The following is a 19637-nucleotide window of genomic DNA, read 5'->3' as shown; positions in this document are numbered from 1 at the left end:
AAAAGCACCATTAAAAGCACGGGTGCCCATCTGGAGAATTTGAGCTTTTAGATGGGAACGAGATGAATCGCTACAATTAAAAGCAAGATTATTGAGGTGGGGATGATAACTAGGTAGGTGGTTCTTGGCTTTTGTGCGTCTTGGGCATACACACATTTTCATTGCCACGCTTAGATGTTCTTTTAATGCCAGATTAGCATTTTTGCCCATCAGCGGACAAGTACAGATTTCCACTACTGTCGGTGGTCCTTCTGCCAGCTAAGAACTTCATGGTATAACACCTGTGCTTTGTCGTGGAACAGCGTTCATTGACAGCATTAAGGGGCAACATAGTAGAGTTGAGACGAAGATGGGCATCAGTGTCTGTGCCAAATGCCTCAGTGCAAATCGTTAACCTCCGTGGGGCGCCCGTCGGGTTCGTCCTTGAAGGGTGCTTGGTCGTGAAGAACAAAGTGGGGGATGTAGGGCCCTTGTTATGGAAACAACAGTGTCAAGAGGGCTCAGTTCTCACAACAGAATCCACCCCCCCCCCCATAATACGTAAGCATATGTTGACTTCTGCTCATTCTGTTTGTAAACATGTGTTCACGAGTGCTTTGTGTGATCGCCGAAGGAGCTACTTCTAAATAAATGGCGGTCATCGCATTACTGAACATTCTGTAGTTGAATTGTAAGCACTAACCAGCAGGTGGCTCTCGGTCACCAGACATTTGGCCAGGCAGCTAATTCGTCTCACTTGGAATTCTTCTGTTTTATGTGCCACCCTACGTCCCCCCTCTTCTACTCCTCAGGAGCTCTGACAATCAAACACGGAGGGTAAAAGACTGTTCCCCTTTGGTTTTATTTTCTAGATTTGGGGTTGCTTAGATGACTCTTAGGAAGAGCACCCTAGGGTTTCTGAAATTTGGTTTGGAGGTCAAAATAATGACTTGTGATGACCTTTTCCACCCTGCATGTCTGTTCTTCTGCAGACTGTTTCATCAAGTTTTTAACTTGACGTTAAAACTTTTTATTGCTCAGTGTGCCCGCAGCGAGGAAGGAGAAAACGAGACTGGTTTAGGACTAGAAAAATCTTTGACTGCAGTAGATTTTAAAAATGCCATGGCAGGAACCTCCTAGGACGCTAGGTAAGAAGATACTTTCCTTGTTTGAGGTCTTATTTGTTCTGAACTCCTACTCCAGAAAGACCGTTCGCTCAACTTCACAAAAACAATTGTTGTGTATTTGCAGAAGGCGCGGTGTGAGGCATTTATTGTCCCCAGAGTATCAGCTCCATGAGGTCAGATATCTCTTTGTGTGTCTTGTTCTCTTCCGAGCCCCAAGATTAGAGCCCGACGCATAGAAAGTGCGCTCAGTGAGTGTTTGTAGGAAGGATGGACGGAGAGGGGCACGGGATACAGGAAAAGAACAGGACAGTCTCAGACCTAGAGCGACCGGCCATCTAGCAAATATGGCTGATGAAGTAGACGTGGGTTCATAGTCGTAGATCCTGCAGGAGCAGTTTTGCTTCGGGGTTGGTCTTAGGAACTATGTGGAAGTTTGAGAACATTCTGGAAGGAAATAAAAACTTTCCCTTTCCCTAGGCTGTGTCACTTCTCCAAGTCCCACTACTCCCCGCCCCCCCAAACCCCGGCCCCACGTTTGAAAATCTTTGTCCCCTGTATCCAGTCTGTTCACCAACACTTGGGGGGTTTTCCTTTGACTCAGTGTGGGAATTGTCCTGCTCTTCCCGTTCCCTCTTGTCATTTCCCTCACCCAGACCCCCGCCACCTTCCGCCTAAATTACACCAGCCTCCTGGCCCACCTCCCTGGCTGCGGCCTCTCCTCAGCGTAATCCAGTCTGCATATTGTTGCCAGATTTTGCCTCCCAAGAATTTATGTCAAAGAATCTATTTCTGATTGAAATTTGAGCCCCCAGGCATCTTTATATGCACAGAGAGAAACTACCAAGAAAAGTTCCGAGAAAGGATTTTCATCCCGTGGTAGCGTTTTCTCATCTTTTTAGACAAGCCTAATTGCAAAGCCTTGCGGACTGTGTGTTTCACTGACACCCTAGAAATGGGGTCTCTGGGCCTACCTGCCAGCCTCTCTCTGCCCTGTGCATACACAGACACTGATACATACATGTATTTTTAGACAAAACCAACATTTTATATAGTCACTCTGATGTCTTTCTGAGACGCTAAGAAAAGCTAAGGAAGACTACTTCTTAGAATTCACTGCTTTTCAATTCTGTTTGGTCCATGAGAGTGCCCTCCCCTATGATTTTCTAGCAAGCTTCAGCCCCTTCGACTTGTCAGCAGAAAAACGTGAGTTATCTGCGCACCCCCCCCCCCCAGTATCATCATTTAATCCAAAGCATCATTTACTTTGGGGGATGGAAATGAAGTATTTTCATATCTTCAGAAGCAACTGTGAAACGTTTTGCTAAAATCTTTCTAAGACAGATTCCCAACCTATTTATTAATGTGGTTTTTATCTCAGAAGTTCTAGATAAGTTCCATCTTGAAAGAATATGGGCAAAAATTAACCAACTTATTAAAAAAAAAAAAATTCAGTTCTGTCCCAGACTCAGAGATGTCGTATTTAGCACTTGGTTTCATTAACTTTTCGGAGGAGAAACGCTCCCTCGGTGTACTTCTGAAAGCGGGGTTGAGCTGGAAGGTGTCTTCGTGAAAGAATTCTCTTTCAAGTGATATCCTCTCCATCTGCTTGAACAAAATCAAAATCAGTCTTTGCTCTGGAGTCGTGGAGGCCCACAGCAGTAGATGAAGTTTTGTTGTGGTTCTCTTTCCTTTTTTTAATCTCTCAGGATAGAGATGTTAAATACTCCTCTCATTTTGTCTCTCTCTGGCCTAAAAAGCTCAGTGGTTTCCTAGTTCTGTTTCATAACCATGTACTGAATGCCTGTTCTCTGGTATATTCCAAAGCCCTGTGTTTTGTTTTGTTTTGTTTTGGTTTGGTTTTTTTTTTTTTTTTTTTTTTTACTAGGGATATAAACATGACTGTCATGTGGCCTCTTTCCTCGCAGAGCTCATAATTTAGGAAGGGAGACATATGAGTAAATAGCTAACTACAATCCTGCTTGATAAATGCCACGTTAGAGGTTTTGAACAAAGTGCCATGGGAGCTCCAGTGAGTGATTGATTCAAGGGAAGGGGGGGGGGGGGGGGGGGGATCAGGAAAGACCAAACAGGAGAAGTGACATTTGAGTTGAGCCTTAGGGGATGAATAGAATTTTGCCAGATGGACAAAGCGGTGGGGGTGGGGACCCTCCAGACTCATACAAAAACATGAGAGTGTGGAAGTTTGTGCCTTTGTCTGAGCAGCGGTGAGCGGTCTGTAGGGCTGAAGGAAGAGTAAGGGTATGGAAGGGGGTGTTGGGAGATGACGTGGCACAGATCCCTGGGGCCATGTTGTCGAGCTGAAACGTCCTCCCTGGCTTCTAGGGAGCCGGGATCGTTTGAAACAGGGAAACATCATGGCCAGATCTCTGGTTTAGAAAGAGAGATTCCAGCGGCAGAGCCCAAGGCGATTTGGATGCGGGTGACTGGGAACACGGGGACCAGTCACAAGCCTGAGGCCATGCTCCCAGGAGAGGTGATGAGGGTCAGAGGCAGGCAGTGCCCGGGGGGGGGGGGTGGGTGGGATGGGGGCGCGGACGCCTTGGTAATCGATGAGATGGGGGAGAGAAGGGGCAAAAAACAAACGGGGAAAGGGCTGCAGGACTTGGCATACGGGGTGGTGGGGTGGGGGCGGTGCTCACTAAATAGCGTGCCCAGGAGAACACGGGTTACGGGGTGAAGATCATGGATTCAATTTTGGACATATGGGGTTCGCCGTGGAGGAGTCCCAAACAAAAAGGTGTAAATGCACGTAGAGCGCCTGCAGGAAAGTCGCAGAGGCGGAGGGGGGTCTGGAAGTCTCCAACACAGTGATTTTCAATCAGGACGAGCGTGGAGCGGGCCTCAAAATCCCCTGGATTTTGATAACCTGGGGTCTCGGCTGCGAATGTGCTGTTCCTCCCAGATCCACCCCCGGCTTCTGACCTTCCCCTGCTAGGGAGCGGAGCGCGTCCCGCTCCCAGCCCCAGTTAAGAACCCAGCGCCCTGATGACCCCAGAGAACGCATCCCGTTTCTTTCATACCGGGGCGCGCAGAGTGCGGGAGCACCTGTCACTTCCTGTTCTTACAGCCCACAGCCCCAGGGACAGGCGTCATGGCCCGGAGAGAGACCACGCAGCAGGGGGAGAAGGACCAGACAGAGTGGCTGACGAGCACCAGTGTGTAAGGGGCAGGTAGAGGAAGAGGCACCTGCAGGTTACGGAGAGGCACCAGTGGGAGAGAGTGGCCTGGAGGAGGCCAAGGGAGGGTCGCCGGTGGCAAAGGAGGCCCAGCACGGGGCGGAGTGGCGGCGGGGCACGTTTGGGCCGCAGGGTCACGGGTGAGGAGAGTTTTGTAGGGCGGGAGCAGCATTGGGACTACAGTGGTGGTCGGGCCACCAAGTTCGGTTGATTTTCTTAAGGAAACTTGGCTGTGGACCGGTGGATTTCCAGGATGGGGACAGTTAGTGCAGCCTGAAAATGACAGGATCCTGCAGGAGTGGGGATGAAAGGAGTGAGGACAGAGGCAGCTGCATCACGGCTGCCTGCCCTGGAAGGAGTTCTGCGAGACGCGGCCTTCCAGATTCCACCCTCTCCCCTCCCGCCCCCTGCACACGGGCGGCTCACATCCCATCGGCGTGTTCGGTCTCTCTTCCGGTGCCTTCCATCCCTCCCTCCCCGTATCGCGGACCCTCACCCACTCTGCAAGGCCTTCTCGAGTCTCCCTACCCTCAGGAAGCCTTCCCCGCGACAGTGCAGAGGACAGTCCCGGGGCTCAGAGCACGAAGTGATGGGTCGCACCTTTAGCTCTGCCACTACGCGCGCCCTCCAGAAAGTCACTGGACGTCTCTTTTCCTTGGTCTTCCTGTCAGTAACACCTGCGCTGACCTATACCCAGGCTCGCGTATGACTAGAAGGGGACCGTGGATGTAAAATGCCCCTGAAATCGCAGAGGACAGCACCAGTGTGCAATGTTACCGTTTCCGGGCTATGCTTACTGATCTCCTGCATTCAGGGATGGTTTTGGCTGAATAAGTTAGTTCCCTCAACTTCATTTTTTAAGTCACTGCCCATTAGGCCAGAACACTGAGGACAGTGTGACAAGCAAGCTAGTCCCTCCCCGGGGGAGCTTATACTCCAGTGTGGGAGGGCAGAAAATAACCCACTATATCGTATCTGATAGATAGGTGTCTAAGTGCTATAGAGAAAAATCAGGTAAAATGAGGAGGTGGGCTAAGGACTTACAGGGAAGGGTACCATTTTAGATGCAGTAGTCAGGGGAGACTCTCTGAGGAGGTAGCATTTCAGCAGAGTCAAATGAAGTGAGGGGCCAAGGCCACGTCTCGATCTGGAGGACAGCAGGTGCGAAGGGCCTGAGAAGGGAATGTGTTCGTTGTGTTCTGGAAGCAGCAAGGAGGCTAGTGTGGCTTGTAGGTTATAGTGAAGACACTGCATTTTATGTGGAGGATGGTGGAGGGTGGGAACAGAAGCAGGAGACAGGGAGGGACACGGGGCAGAAGCAGTGACCAGACTTTAGACATGTTTGTTTGTTTTATTTATTTATTTATTTATTTATTTAAAAATGTTTTTTTTATATTTATTTTTGAGAGAGAGAGCAGAGAAGGGGCAGAGAGAGAGAGAGAGAGAGACACAGAATCGGAAGCTGGCTCCAGGCTCCGAGCTGTCAGCACAGAGCCCGACGCGGGGCTCGAGCTCAAGGACCGCGAGATCATGACCTGAGCTGAAGTCGGACTGAGCCACCCCAGGTGCCCCTTAGATACATTTTAAAGGATTCGCTAATGCAGTAGATGCCGTAGGGTGTGAAAGAAAAGAGTCAAAGTGGATGCCGAGGTTTTGGGCCTGAGCCAATGGGTCAGGAGTGGTCTTGAGCTGAAATGGGGAAAATCGGTGGCGGGCGGGGCGGGGGAAGGAGAATGGGTGTTTGTGGGAAAGTGTTGTCTTCTTCTGGTTAACAGTGCCTTCGTGTGTGGTTTGTTTCTTTTTTTCAATCTGATTGTAAGTGCTTTGAAGGCAAGAATCCTGTCGGAAACTCTTTCATGTTTTCCTTCTGGCCCAGGAGAGTACTGAGTAAAAGTAGGCATTGTTCCAAACGTCAAGTTGAACGTAAAACCTCACAAAAAGGAGGTCAGGTCTTCCATGTACAATGACACCTGTGATCTTACCCGCTCTTGTTGGTAAAGGCTGAGTTTCCCATTGGACTTGGGGTATCAACACAGTATAAACGCCAAGGGGAGAGACAAAGTTCAGACTTGAACTTCCAAACTGAAACTTCCAAACTTGAACTTCCAGAACTTTGGAATCAGATAACCCAGGAAGGAGGGCATCAGGGAAGAATTTTTACTTTGGCGCACCTTGGCCAGTGGCGCTGCTATTGACGGTTGATTTGTCGAACTGTGTGAGATCAAGGCCAACACCGGTCTTCCAGTGCTCAGCGCTTCATAGGTCAGCATTCGGCCCCGGGAGATCTTTCCTGTACGTGTGCTGGCTGATCTGAGTTCGATATTAATGTTGAATTGGGCCCGTGTCATGCTGTATTCTCTAATACATGCCAAGATATATTATATAAATATAATTAGAGGCTAGAGCTCTAATTCGTTGTTTTTGAGATTGCTACGTCAGTTTGATGACATCTCTTTTATTTTCTCCTTTAGTAATCTTTTTAATCTTTAAAAAAATGTTTATTATTTAAAAAAGTTGTTTAAATGTTTATTTTTGAGAGAGAGAGAGAGCACGAGCAGAGGAGGGGCAGAGAGAGAGAGGGAGACAGAGGATATGAAGCAGGCTCCAGGCTCTGAGCTGTCAGCACAGAGCCCAACTTGGGGCTCGAACTTACAGAGCTGTGAGATCATGACCTGAGCCGAAGTCGGGCACTTAACCGACCGAGCCACCCAGGTGCCCCTCTCCTTTGATAATTTGTAAGAATGTGCTCTCGGTGTGGCACGGGCCACCAGTGGGACATTCCAGCTTTAACTTCGGAGGAGCCATGTCTCCTATCAAGGCAGGTGCAGTGTACTGATCTGAGTGAGTGGATGCTTGTAGCTGGTGATAGATGCACTGTGAGGTCACTGTGTGTGTGTCTGGCCCGTTGTCCTGGTCGTCAGTACTTGCTTTTCCCCAGGGATCCGCACACGACATCCCGCATGAATCCTGTTGTGATCCAGAGCTGGTGCTGGTGCACGAATCGGGGAGTGTGCTTTGTAAACTCACTCTTCCTTTCCTTCTCCATCGCTTTCGTTACGCCATCTCCAGTTAGGCGAGATGAGTGATTACTCCAGGGAATAAATCCAGAATCTTGACGTCTTAGATACTTGGGGCCAACCAGGTAAACAAAGTAAGGCTTTAAGGGGACACACCTGCTCTTTGAGAAGGTGGAAGCAAGCTGTCCTTGGGCTCGGCATGTTTGTGCCCTTGAGCAGAGAGGCCAGCTCTGTGTTTAAGATCTTAGTCCAAGGCCAGTGGTGGGGGAGGGGGGGAGACAGTGTCTGGATGGCTCAGTCGGTTAAGCATTCAACTTCGGCTCAGGTCATGATTTCACGACTTTGGCTCAGGTCATGATCTCACGGTTCGTGGGTTCAAGCCCCGTGTTGGGCTCTATGCTGGACAGCTTGGAGTCTGAAGCCTGTTTCTGATTCTGCGTCTCCTTCTTTCTCTTTGACCCTCATCCACTCTCCACACCCCCCCTCAAAACAATAAATATACATTAAAAAAAAAAGAAGAAGAAAAAAAAATCTCTTCTTGGGTGCCCGGGTGGCACAGTTGGTTAAGTGTCCAACTCTTGATCTCGGCTCAGGTCATGATCTCATGGTCCGTGAGTTCGAGCCCTGCATCGGGCTCTGTGCTGACAGCTCAGAGCCTGGAGCCTCCTTCAGATTCTATGTCTCCCTCTCTCTCTCTGCCCCTCCCCCACTCACCTCTGTCTCCAATATAAATAAACATTTAAAAAAAGATTAAAACTTAGTGCGAGGAATCAAAACTTTTCTTCCAGTTTTGCCTCGGTTTGTTTCCCATAACATACCATCATCTTCTCTAGGTTTCAGAGTGCTCAACTAAAACTGAAGGACAGGTAGGCTTTTGGGGTCCACTCATTTGTTCAGAAATCATCCTTCCGTGTGCCCTGTGTATGCAGCTCATTAAGTGGTAACATGACACTTGTTACCACGTGTTGAGTGACTGTTATCTTCCAAGAACAGCGTTATACACTTTCCGCACATTTCACACTTGGTCTCCCCCCAACCCCCCCCCCACCAGAATGGAAGCTGCACCCATAACAAGAATTTCTGCTTTGTAAGAGCAGAGATTTTGGTCTGTTTTTCCTATATTCTATTTTTCCTTCATTCCCATGAGCAAGAACAATGCCTATGCCATAGTTGAGTACAGAATAAGTGTTTGGTAAGTGGATTTTTAAAAATTGTTTTAATGTTTATTTATTTTTGAGAGGAGAGACAGAGAAAGAGCACGAGCAGGGGAGAGGCAGAGAGAGAGAGAGGGAGACACAGAATTCCAAGCAGGCTCCAGGCTCCGAGCTGTCAGCACAGAGCCCGACGCGGGGCTCGAACCCACAAACTGTGAGATCATGAGCTGAGCCGAAGTCGGACGCTTAACCGACTGAGCCACCCAGGTGCCCCAAATAGATTGTTTTATATACTCCCCAGCAGGCCTCTGAGGTGGAAATTGCTGTCTGTATCTGCTGGTAGGTGGTGAAGCCGAGATCTGATTATCTGGTACTCGCTCTGCGCTGGAGAGCAGCCTGCTGTCCGGTCAAGGGTGCGACTTCCGGTTCCTGCCTTGTACCTAGTAGGCAAGAGGCTTACCCACATCGAAGGTTATGGGGTAGCAGTGATTTCCAGACAAGAGGAGAAACGTGAGAAGTGACGGAGAAGCCAGTGGCCGCACGCGCGTCGTCCGGGGTTACGATCGCACGTGGCAGGTCCTCGCTGCCCGTTAACCACCATCGCGACTGCTAGTTCGGTTATATCACCGTCGTCGTGACCATCAGTTTCATAGATCCCAGGAACCCAACTCCCAGATGAATGACTGTTCACGTCTGGGTTGAAATGGTCACAGGTGGTTCCACGAACAGCACCGTCCTCATGGCTTGGACAGAATGTGGGGACAGGGAAGGCGATCCTTGGGATGAAAATCCTACAAACATGGGGACCGAGGCTGAGAATGCGGGTTCCCTGTTCCCGGATGGCGGGGTGACCGATATGTCTGGTTTGGCAGGGGTGCGTGGGCTTTCTAGGGTGAGTAAAGATTAAGATCGATAATTCAGGATTTGGTTCTGTTGTGAGTGCTATCATACATTCGTAAGCTTGGATTTGAAACCCTCTGTGTGTTTCTATCTGTGAGCAACCACATACCCTTGAATAAGAATCCTGTGGCCCTGTTTTAATGCCATCATCTGTGGTGGTGGCAACATTTGCACCTTCTTGAGAAATAACATCTGTGCCTTTGGTGTCGTGTAGCCTGGGAGACAAACTTTGTCCTAATCAAAAGGCCACTTCTATGTGGCCTTGTGTTTTGGAAATTTAAGACCCTCGTTTACGATTATTGACTCAAACGTGTGTTGGAAGATTGGTAAGGGTATTATGTGCTGCTTTGGTCTCCTTCACGGGCTCTAATTCTCCGGGGGACCAGGCCTGTGCCTTAATTCATCCTCAGACCTCGTCCAGCACTGAACACAGTTGCTGGCATTGAACTAAGGATGCAGTAAATTGTGGCCGAATTACATTTTCAAAGCACGTGAGGCTCACGTCTGCGCTTGTGGGAGTAATCTGCAACAAAGCTGTGTTTTTTGAGTTACGTAACGCATTTGATCTTGTTCCTAGGTCCAGCCTGATGACTGGAGGGGCTAAGCGAGGAGTACCCAACCCTTGGCTCTTCGAGGAGCCAGAGGAGACCAGAGGCCTGGGTTTTGATGAAATCCGACAACAGCAGCAGAAAATTATTCAAGGTACTGGACACAAGAGCGTGGGCTCGGAAACCTCGTCAGAATTTTACCCCTGCCTTGAATGTTCCTTACAGCCATTGACGATCACAGGGGAATCAATGCTGGTCTTTTAAAACTCTTGGCAATTTTATGCCTTAGGACACCCAAGGAACAGACAGATGGTGTCATCCATCAAGGTAGCCCAGGGAAATAATGATTCTCCACTGGGAGAGAGCATGCATGGAGCTCTGAATCTGATAAAACCGGGTGAATCAGAGACATGTGCCCACCTCCCTTTACCCTGTGATGGGACTCGTTCTCCAAACACAACACTCCCATCTTCTTTTTGCTTTGCTTTTCTTTTCTTTTCTCTTCCTGTCTTCTCTTTTCTTTCTTTCTTTCTTTCTTTCTTTCTTTCTTTCTTTCTTTCTTTCTCTCTCTCTCTCTCTCTCTCTCTCTCTCTCTCTCCTTCCTTCCTTCCTTCCTTCCTTCCTTCCTTCCTTCCTTCCTTCCTTCCTTCCTTCCTTCTTTCAATTTGAGACAGAGAGAGAGAGAATCTCAGGTGCAGAGCCTATGCAGGACTGGACCCCATGATCCTGGGATCATGACTTGAGCTGAAGTCAAGAGTCTGATGCTCAACCGACCGAGCCGCCCAGGCGCCCTTCCCATCTTTTTCTTACACAAAATGAGTCCATCTGGCTTCTTGTCTTCAAGTTCATCTCGCCCAGTGGCTTTTAAGCCTAATTATTTTTTTATGTTCTTCTATTTTTTTTTTTTTTAATTTCAGAAGTAATGTGTGATCGTTGTAGAAATTTCAAACAAGCCTGGGATGTATAAAATGGAAAGCTTTCTTTATTGCTTCTCCAATCTCAAAACTGTAAACAGATGAGCATATATTTCCTCAGGCTTACTTGGTATAAGCACACACATATTTTTACGTAAGTGAGATCATGATAGGGGTAATGCCATAGCTCTTACTCTCTTATTTAATGTGTGCAGTAGACCTTTTCCATGTTCCTGTTTTTGTGCATGGTTTTTCTGTATTACAGATATGCTATTCTTTCTAATTCCTTTTAAGAACAGTTTTATCGAGTTATACATGACCTGTCCCAGATAGCACCTATTTAAAATGTATGATTCAGCAAATTTTGACACACATATGACACTGTGCACGTCCTGCACATCTTTTATCACATTTCTCCCCAAGTATTTCATGTTTTCTATTCTCTTATTAATGGTATTTTAACATTTCTATTTCTGATTGTTGCTAGTGTATAAAAGTACAACCGATTACCTATATCGATCTTGGATCAGTCAACTTTTCCCAACTCACTAATTTGTTAAAAAGCTCTCTCGTAGAGCGTGTGGGATTTTCTATACTAATGGTCATGTCTGAATCAAGAAATTTGACTTCTTTCTTTTCAAAGACTTTGTTTTTTTTCGAGCAGTTTCAGGGACATAACAGAAATGAGATGAAGGTACAGAGAGTTTCCATGTAACCCCTGCCCCCAGCCATGCAGTCTTCCCCCACATCAGCACCTGCCCCCCCCCCCCCCAGAGTGGTGCGTTTGTTACAATTAAGCTACATTGACACACCGTCGTCGCCCAAAGTTCATGGTTTATCTTAGGGTTCACGCTCGGTTTTTTGCATTCGGTGGGTTGGGACAAGGCTATGGTGACATGTATTCATCATTAGAATATTTATAGAGTATTTACACTTCCCTAAAAATCCTCTGTGCTGTACTTACTGATCCCCCCTCCCTCCTCAAGCCTTAGCAACCTCCAATCTTTTTTACTCTCTCCGTATTTTGCCTTTTCCAGAATATCATATATTTGGAATCTTGCAGTATGTAGACTTTTCGGACTGTCTCCTTCATTTAGTAATATGCATTTAAGTTTCCTCTATGCCTTTTCATGGCTTGATAGCTATTTCTTCTTAGTGCTAAATAATATTCCACCGCTAATGGACTCTAATGGATACACAGTGTTGAAATACAGGTGGGCAATGTTAAGCAGAGAGAAAGAACCAAAAAGAAATCGTAGAGATCAAAAACACTGTAACAGAAATGAAGAAATGCCTTTGATGGGTTTTTAGTAGACTGGCCATGGCCGAGGAAGGAATCTCTGAGCTTGAGAATATCTCAACAGAAACCCTCCTAAAGTGAAAAGCAAAGAGAACAAACACTGAAAAAAGAAAAAGATGAAAATATCCAAGGACTATGGGAGGACTATAAAAGGTATAACACAGTTTTGATGGGAATACCAGAAGGAGAAGAAAGTGAAAAGGGACAGAAAAATATTTGAAACATCACTGAGAATTTTTCCAAAATTAAGGTCAGGCCCCAAACGACAGATCTAGGAAGCTCAGAGACTGCCAACTAGGACAAATACCAAAAAAAACTACCCATAGTCAGTCCCTTTCCAAACTACAGAAAGTCAGAGATAAAGGAAAAATTCTAAAAGAAAACAGGAGAAAAAAATACCTCACCCATAGAGGAACAAAGGTAAAAATTACACCTGCCTCTGGGCGCCTAGGTGGCGCAGTCGGTTAAGCGTCCGACTTCAGCCAGGTCACGATCTCGCGGTCCGTGAGTTCGAGCCCCGCGTCCGGCTCTGGGCTGATGGCTCAGAGCCTGGAGCCTGTTTCCGATTCTGCGTCTCCCTCTCTCTCTGCCCCTCCCCCGTTCATGCTCTGTCTCTCTCTGTCCCAAAAATAAATAAAAAACGTTGAAAAAAAATTCTTTTAAAAAGTGTCATTTAGGGGCGCCTGGGTGGCGCAGTCGGTTGGGCGTCCGACTTCAGCCAGGTCACGATCTCGCGGTCCGTGAGTTCGAGCCCCGCGTCGGGCTCTGGGCTGATGGCTCGGAGCCTGGAGCCTGTTTCCGATTCTGCGTCTCCCTCTCTCTCTGCCCCTCCCCCGTTCATGCTCTGTCTCTCTCTGTCCCAAAAATAAATAAAAAACGTTGAAAAAAAATTCTTTTAAAAAGTGTCATTTAGGGGCGCCTGGGTGGCGCAGTCGGTTGGGCGTCCGACTTCAGCCAGGTCACGATCTCGCGGTCCAGGAGTTCGAGCCCCGCGTCGGGCTCTGGGCTGACGGCTCAGAGCCTGGAGCCTGTTTCCGATTCTGTGTCTCCCTCTCTCTCTACCCCTCCCCCGTTCATGCTCTGTCTCTCTCTGTCCCAAAAATAAAGAAACGTTGAAAAAAAAAAATTAAAAAAAATTACACCTGCCTCATCTACAGAGACAATGCAGGCACGAAGAGAGTGGGGTGAAATATTTATTTTATTTTATTTTATTTTATTTTACATTTATTTTTGAGAGACAAAGAGAGCCAGAGCACAAATCGGGGAGGAGCAGAGAGAGAGAAGGAGACACAGAATCCAAAGCAGGTTCCAGGCTCTGAGCCATCAGCACAGAGCCCGACGCGGGGCTCAAACTCACGAGCTGTGAGATCATGACCTAAGCCGAAGTCGGACGCTCAACCGACTGAGCCACCCAGGTGCCCCATGGGGTGAAGTATTCAAAGTGTTGCAAGAAAAAACACAACCTAGAATTTTGTACCTTGTGAAATCATCCTTCAAAACTGAAGGAGAAATCATGACTTCCTTAAACAAACAAAAGTGGAGGGGATTTGTTGCCTTCTTTAAAGGGAAGGAAAATGATACAGATCTGAAACTTGGGTCTACATAACGAAAAGAAGAACACTGAAGAAGGAATAAGTGAATTCTTTAAAAAAAAAAAAAAATCATTGCCATACCCACGGGCCATGTAGGTTTTCTCCTACGTAACCTTGGAGTTTCCTAGTTTTGTGTTTTACATTTAAATCTGTGATCCATTCTCATTTGTGTTGAAAAGTGTAAGGTCTGTGTATAGATTCACTTTTCTTTTGCGTGTGAATGTCCAGTTATTCCAGCACTGTTTGCTGAAAAGACTATCCTCGTGCCATTGTATTACCTTTACTGCTTTGTCAAAGGTCATTGACTATGTGGGTCCATTTGTGGGCTGTGTGTGCTGTTCCGTTGATCTATTTGTGTATTCTTTCACCCAGACCACAGTATCTTGATTATTATGGCTTTAGAGTAAATCTCGTGGTCAGGTAGTGTCAGTTTTCTTGTTTTGTTCTTCTCCTTCTTCTCCTTTTGAGTCTTTTGCCTTACCACATGCATTTTAGAGTCAGTTTGTCAATACCCACAAAATAACCTGCTGGGATTTTGATTGAAATTGCATTGGACCTATAATGTGGAGGGAAACTGACATCTTGACAATATTGAGTCTTTCTGTCCACATCCATGGAATGTCTCCTTTGGTTCTTTTTTGATTCCATTCATCAGTTTTGTAGCTTTCCTCATATAGATCTTGTCCATATTTGGTTAGATTGTACCTAAGTACTTCATTTTGAGGGATGCTAATGTAAATGGTATTGTGTTTTTAATTTCAAATTCCACCTCTTTGTTGCTGGTTTATAGTAAAGTAAATGGCTTTCGTATATTAACCTTGTATCCTGCAACCTTGCCATAGTTGCTTATTAGTTCCAAGAGATTTTTGTCAGTTCCTTTGGATCTTCTGCATGCATGATCATACCATCTGCAAACAAAGTTTTATTTCTTTCTTTCCAACCTGTACATATTTTCATGTGTTGTCTTGTGTCATCTGATGCATTAGCTAGAACTTATAGCATAGTGTTGAAAAGGAGTGGTTGCCGGTGGGGGGGGGGGGGTGCGGACATCCTTGCCTTGTACCTGATATTAGTGGGAAAGCTTCAGGTTTCACACCATCAAGTGTGATGTTAGCTCTGGGGATTTTGGAGGTATTCTATATCAAGTTGAGGAAATTCTCCTCTGTTCCTGGTTTACTGAGAGTTTTTTATCATTAGTGAATGTTGGATTTTGTGAAGTACTGTTTCTGCATCTAGTGATATGATCATGTGATTTTTCTTTTTTAGCCTGTGGATATAATGGATTACATTATTTTGTTTTTTAGTTTTTTTAAGGGTGTTTTTTTTTTTTTTTTTTTTTTTGAGAGAGAGAGAGGTGGGGGGTTGGGGCGGAGAAAGAGGGAGACACAGAATCCGAAGCAGCTCTAGGCTCTGAGCTGTCAGCACAGAGCCTGCCGGGGGGCTCGAACTCATAAACCATGAGATCATGACCTAAGCTGAAGTCGGATGCTCAACTGACTTAGCCACCGAGGCACCCCACATTAATTGATTTTTAAATGTTGAACCAGGCATGCATACCTAGGATAAATCTCACTGATTGTGGTGTATTATACATTCTTGGATTTGATTTGCTAATATTTTTTTGAGGATTTTTATATCTGTTCATATGAGTGATACTGGTCTGCGTTTTTCTTTTCTTGTAATGTCTTTGTCTAAGACAAATGGTGGCCTCAGAAAATGAGTTAGGAAGTATTCTCTCTGCTTCTGTCCCCTGAAAGAGATTGTAGGGAATTGGTATAATTTCTTCCTTAAATGTTTAGTAGAATTCACCAGTGAACCCATCGGGCCTAGTGTTTTCTGTTTGGGAAGGTTATTGTTAATTCAGTTTCTTTAATAGATATAGGCCCATTCAGATCATCTGTTCCTTCTTGTGTGAATTTTGTCAGCTGTGTCTGGCAAGGAACTGGGTCATTTTGTCTAGGTTATCCAGTTTGTGGGCATAGAGTTGTTCATAATATTCCTTTATTATCCTTTTAATGTGCATGAGATCTGTAGTGATGTCTGCTTTTTTTCATTTCTGATATTAGTCATTTGTGTTCTCTTTTAGTTACAGGCTTATTGATTTTATTGATCTTTCAGCAAACCAGCTTTGGTTTCAATGGTTTTTCTGTTACTTCCTATTTAAATTTCATTGATTTCTCTTCCTTTATTGTTTCTTTTCTTCTGCCTACTTGGGATTTAATTTGTTCTTTTTCTAGTTTTCTGAGGTGTGGAAACTTAGACTGTTGATCTTAAATATATATATATATATCTTTTTTCTAACATATGCATTCAGTGCTATAAATTTCACTCTATGCACTGCTTTTGACATATCCCTTTAATATATAAGTTGTGTTTTCATTTTTATTTAGTTCAAAATATGCTTAAAGTTCCCTTGAGATTTCTTTTTGATCATGTGTTATTTAGAAGCATTTATTTAATCTCCATGTATTTTGGGGTTTTTCCAGTAATCTTTCTTAAAAAATTTTTTTTTAATGTTTATTTATTTTTGAAAGAGGAAGAGACAGAGTGTAAGCAGGGGAGGGGCGGAGAGAGAGGGAGACACAGATCTGAAGCAGGCTCCAGGCTCTGAGCTGTCAGCACAGAGCCTAGCCCAGGGCTTGAACTCATGAACCTGAGATCATGACTTGAGGCAAAGTAAGATGCTTAATGGACCAAGCCACCCAGGCACCCCCTTTTCTTTTAATTTTTGTGGTTTTACTTTTTCATTTCAGTCTGGACACCTTTTATTTCTTTTTCTTGTCTCATTGCACTTGCTACAGCCCCTGGTACAATGTCAACTAGAAATGGTGAGAACAGATTTCCTTGGGCTTGTTTCTAATCTTAGGGGGGGAAACATTTGTTTGGAAGCTAGGTGTGAATTTTTCTGTATTTGGTACTAAGTATTTTTGTATTTCTAGGAATATTCTTGAGGTTTTTTTGTTTGTTTTGTTTTTTTCCTAGGATGCAGTTCAGTTATTTGGGTATTGTTTTGTAAGGTGGACCAGGACAGAGTTTATTTTAGAGGAGGGGTCAGCAAACCATGACGTGTGAACCACATCTCACCCACCATCTGATTTTGTGTGCTCTGCAAGCTAAAAATGGTTTTTCCACTGTCCATAGTCAAAAGAAGACGATTTCATGACTCGTCAAAATTATATAAAATTCAAAGGTAATGCCGTGTCCATAAATAAAGTTTTATAGGAGCACAACCATGTTCATTTATTTATGTATCATCTATGGATGCTTTCCTGCTACAGGGGCAGAGTTGAATAGCTGCACTGGAGACCATATAAACCACAGAGCCCCAAATATTGACTCTCTGGCCCTTTATAGAAGATGTTTGCGGACTCCAGTGTAGAGGCGGTCTAGCCCGCTACAGAGCTGAAAGCACTCTGAGTCCCCCGATGCCCCATAAATCATGAGCCCACCTGGTTGGTGGGAATAGGGACTGTGTTCCAACCCAGTGTGAGCTCAGAGGATCATCCCCTCTCACCCTTTCAGGCGGTTCTTCCCCCAGCCTTGGATAGTCTCCTCACGCGCATGTCCTGGTTACTGCTCAGCTGAAGCCTTGAGGTGGACCCCGTGCAAACCTCCGGAGCTTCTGTTTGCGCCGCTCTCTCCCCTCCGTGCTGTGCCCTGCGCGCTCTTACCACCTTGACCTTGTTGGATGCTTCTCCGTGGAGAGATGCCGCCGGGTTCCATCTGGATGCCCTCCTCCCCGCGCCGGGCGATGTCTGGGGCGGTCCTAGACCTCCTCTCATTTGCTTCGTCCCTCAGGGATCACTGTCCTTCATTGCCTGATGGCCGTGTCTCTCCTGAAACTGTTGTTTTGTGTATTTTGCCTGTGGTTTGGTGTCTGTTTGTTTTTTTTGTTTTCTTTTTTTTCCCCCCAGTTGTTTCAGGCCAGAAGTAAATCAGGTCCCTGTCAGCCCCTCTTGGCCAGAAGCAGAAGTCTCCTTCCGTCTTGAACTCCCTTTCCACAGTGAGTTTATCTAGCAAAAGGAACTCTGAGCCTCCCCGATGCCTTTAATTCCCTGTACTTCACCCACTATCATGTTTGGAAGCAAAATGAACGGTGCAGGGCGGTGTGGCCTTGCGCGCAGCAGGGCCATTCATTCGTAGTGCTTTATCCTTCGGGATTGACGGTCCCTGAAAGGGGTGTCTTGCAAGCCAACAGGAATGGGTTTTCCGGCATTGTTGCTTCTTTGCCGAGGAAAGCTGCTTCCAGCCAGGAGAAGTGTCCCCTGTCACTGCGAAGGTGCCACGTGCAGAGATGGTGGGAGGTCGGGCGGGAGAGGATGCCACCTGCGGGTTTTTGTGTTGGTCCCCGAAGCGGAGAACACCCTTACTGAGACGCCCGCTGGCCTTTGGGGTATGTTGGAGGGGTAGGGACGGGTCGGGCAGAAAGAGTCGAGGACACATCTCCTACCCTTACCTTGGGGTTTGGGAAATGCTGTCTTCCTCTTTGCTTTCCTAGCAAGCGGTTTTACAAGGAGAAGCACAAAGACTGAAAGCAATCTTTACATAAAACCCTGCTTCGCCTTTTCTCTGCCCGAAGAATCTTGGGGATGCGCTGAGGTTGCCATGGTTTTGCTTCCTTGCCAGGTCCTGCACCAGATAGAAATAAGGGACCATGAAGGGTCATTTCTAACTTCCTTCCGCCCACGGAATCCGTTAGCCTTTCTGTACTTTTGTCGACCCTTAGAAACACTTTGAAACGCATCCCACAATAACAGTTTATCGGTAGAGCTGAGACTCAAGCAATGAATGCTTTCCTTTCCTAACCTAGATCCGAGGCCTCATTACAACCGGTTAGCCAGGCTTGGCTTCTGTGCTGCATAAGCAGTAATTTAAGGCACAAATAGATGTTAGGCAGAAGATGGGTGAGGGGCTGACAATAACCAAATCACCTCGAAAACCCGTGAGATGAAACAAAGGAAGGCGACCTCTCGGCTAGCTGAGACCCTTGTCTCTGAGTCACATGGCAGACCTTGAAGAGGTATGAAGGCTCATTCTACTTTACTCAGGGGCTCTCGTTGTGCGGGTTTCTTAATCCCATCTCTTCTTACCTTTGTTCTGTAGATGTTCTTTCTAGATTCTAGCAGGAGAGTTGTGCACTCCTGCTGGACGTCTGTGTTCTTAGGTCTCTTAGTATCGTCATGTGAAATAGCAGTGGGGAACGTGGCTAGCCGGACTGGCAAACCTTGGTAGCTGATCTTTGAACCCTTGCAACCACAGCTTCAACAAAACTAAAAATATCTACTCTTTGGGGCGCCTTGGTGGCTCAGTCGGTTGAGCGTCTGACTCTTGACCTAGGCCCAGGTCGTGATCTCACAGTTCCTGAGTTCCAGCCCTGCGTCGGGCTCTGCGCTGACAGTGCGGAGTCTGCTTGGGATTCTCTCTCTCCCTCTCTCTCTGCCGCTACCCTACTTGCTCTCTCTCTCAAAATAAATAAATAGCGGCCCCCGGGTGACTCAGTCGGTTGAGCGTCCAACTTCGGCTCAGGTCACGATCTCACAGTTCGTGGGTTCAAGCCCCACGTCAGGCTCTGTGCTGACAGCTGGGAGCCTGGAGCCTGCTTCGGATTCTGTGTCTCCCCTCTTCTCTGCCCCTCCCCTGCTCACATGCTCTCTCTCTCTTTCAAAAATAAATAAACATTAAAAATAAATAAATAAGTAAATAAATAAACTGAAAACAAACAAACAAACATCTACTCTTAGGACTTGCTCTGGGAGTTTTCCCAATGCAGTAATTAACTTTCTGCAGCGTATCCACTATCCCCGTCTGTCCCTTACTTCCCCTTATCCAGTGACAGTACCTCCTTGCATCAAATGTGGGAATCCCCAGTGCCTCTCTCTGGGCCCTGGACAACCCAACATCAGCTACCT

General features: G+C 46.4%; 1 protein-coding gene across 2 annotated transcripts in view; it reads left to right on the top strand.

Annotated features, from left to right (window-relative positions):
* Positions 1-19637, top strand: part of STX8 (syntaxin 8) — a 251648-nt gene that overhangs the window by 41172 nt on the left and 190839 nt on the right. For both annotated transcript variants that reach the window (XM_030296686.2, XM_030296687.2), the window contains exon 5: positions 9952-10076. In XM_030296686.2, the coding sequence (XP_030152546.1) occupies positions 9952-10076 (125 nt within the window). The remainder of the gene's footprint in view (positions 1-9951; positions 10077-19637) is intronic.

Source organism: Lynx canadensis, chromosome E1 (genome assembly GCF_007474595.2).
Source record: "Lynx canadensis isolate LIC74 chromosome E1, mLynCan4.pri.v2, whole genome shotgun sequence".
NCBI classification, from domain to species: Eukaryota; Metazoa; Chordata; class Mammalia; order Carnivora; family Felidae; genus Lynx; species Lynx canadensis.
This window is presented reverse-complemented; position numbering and strand designations above follow the sequence as displayed.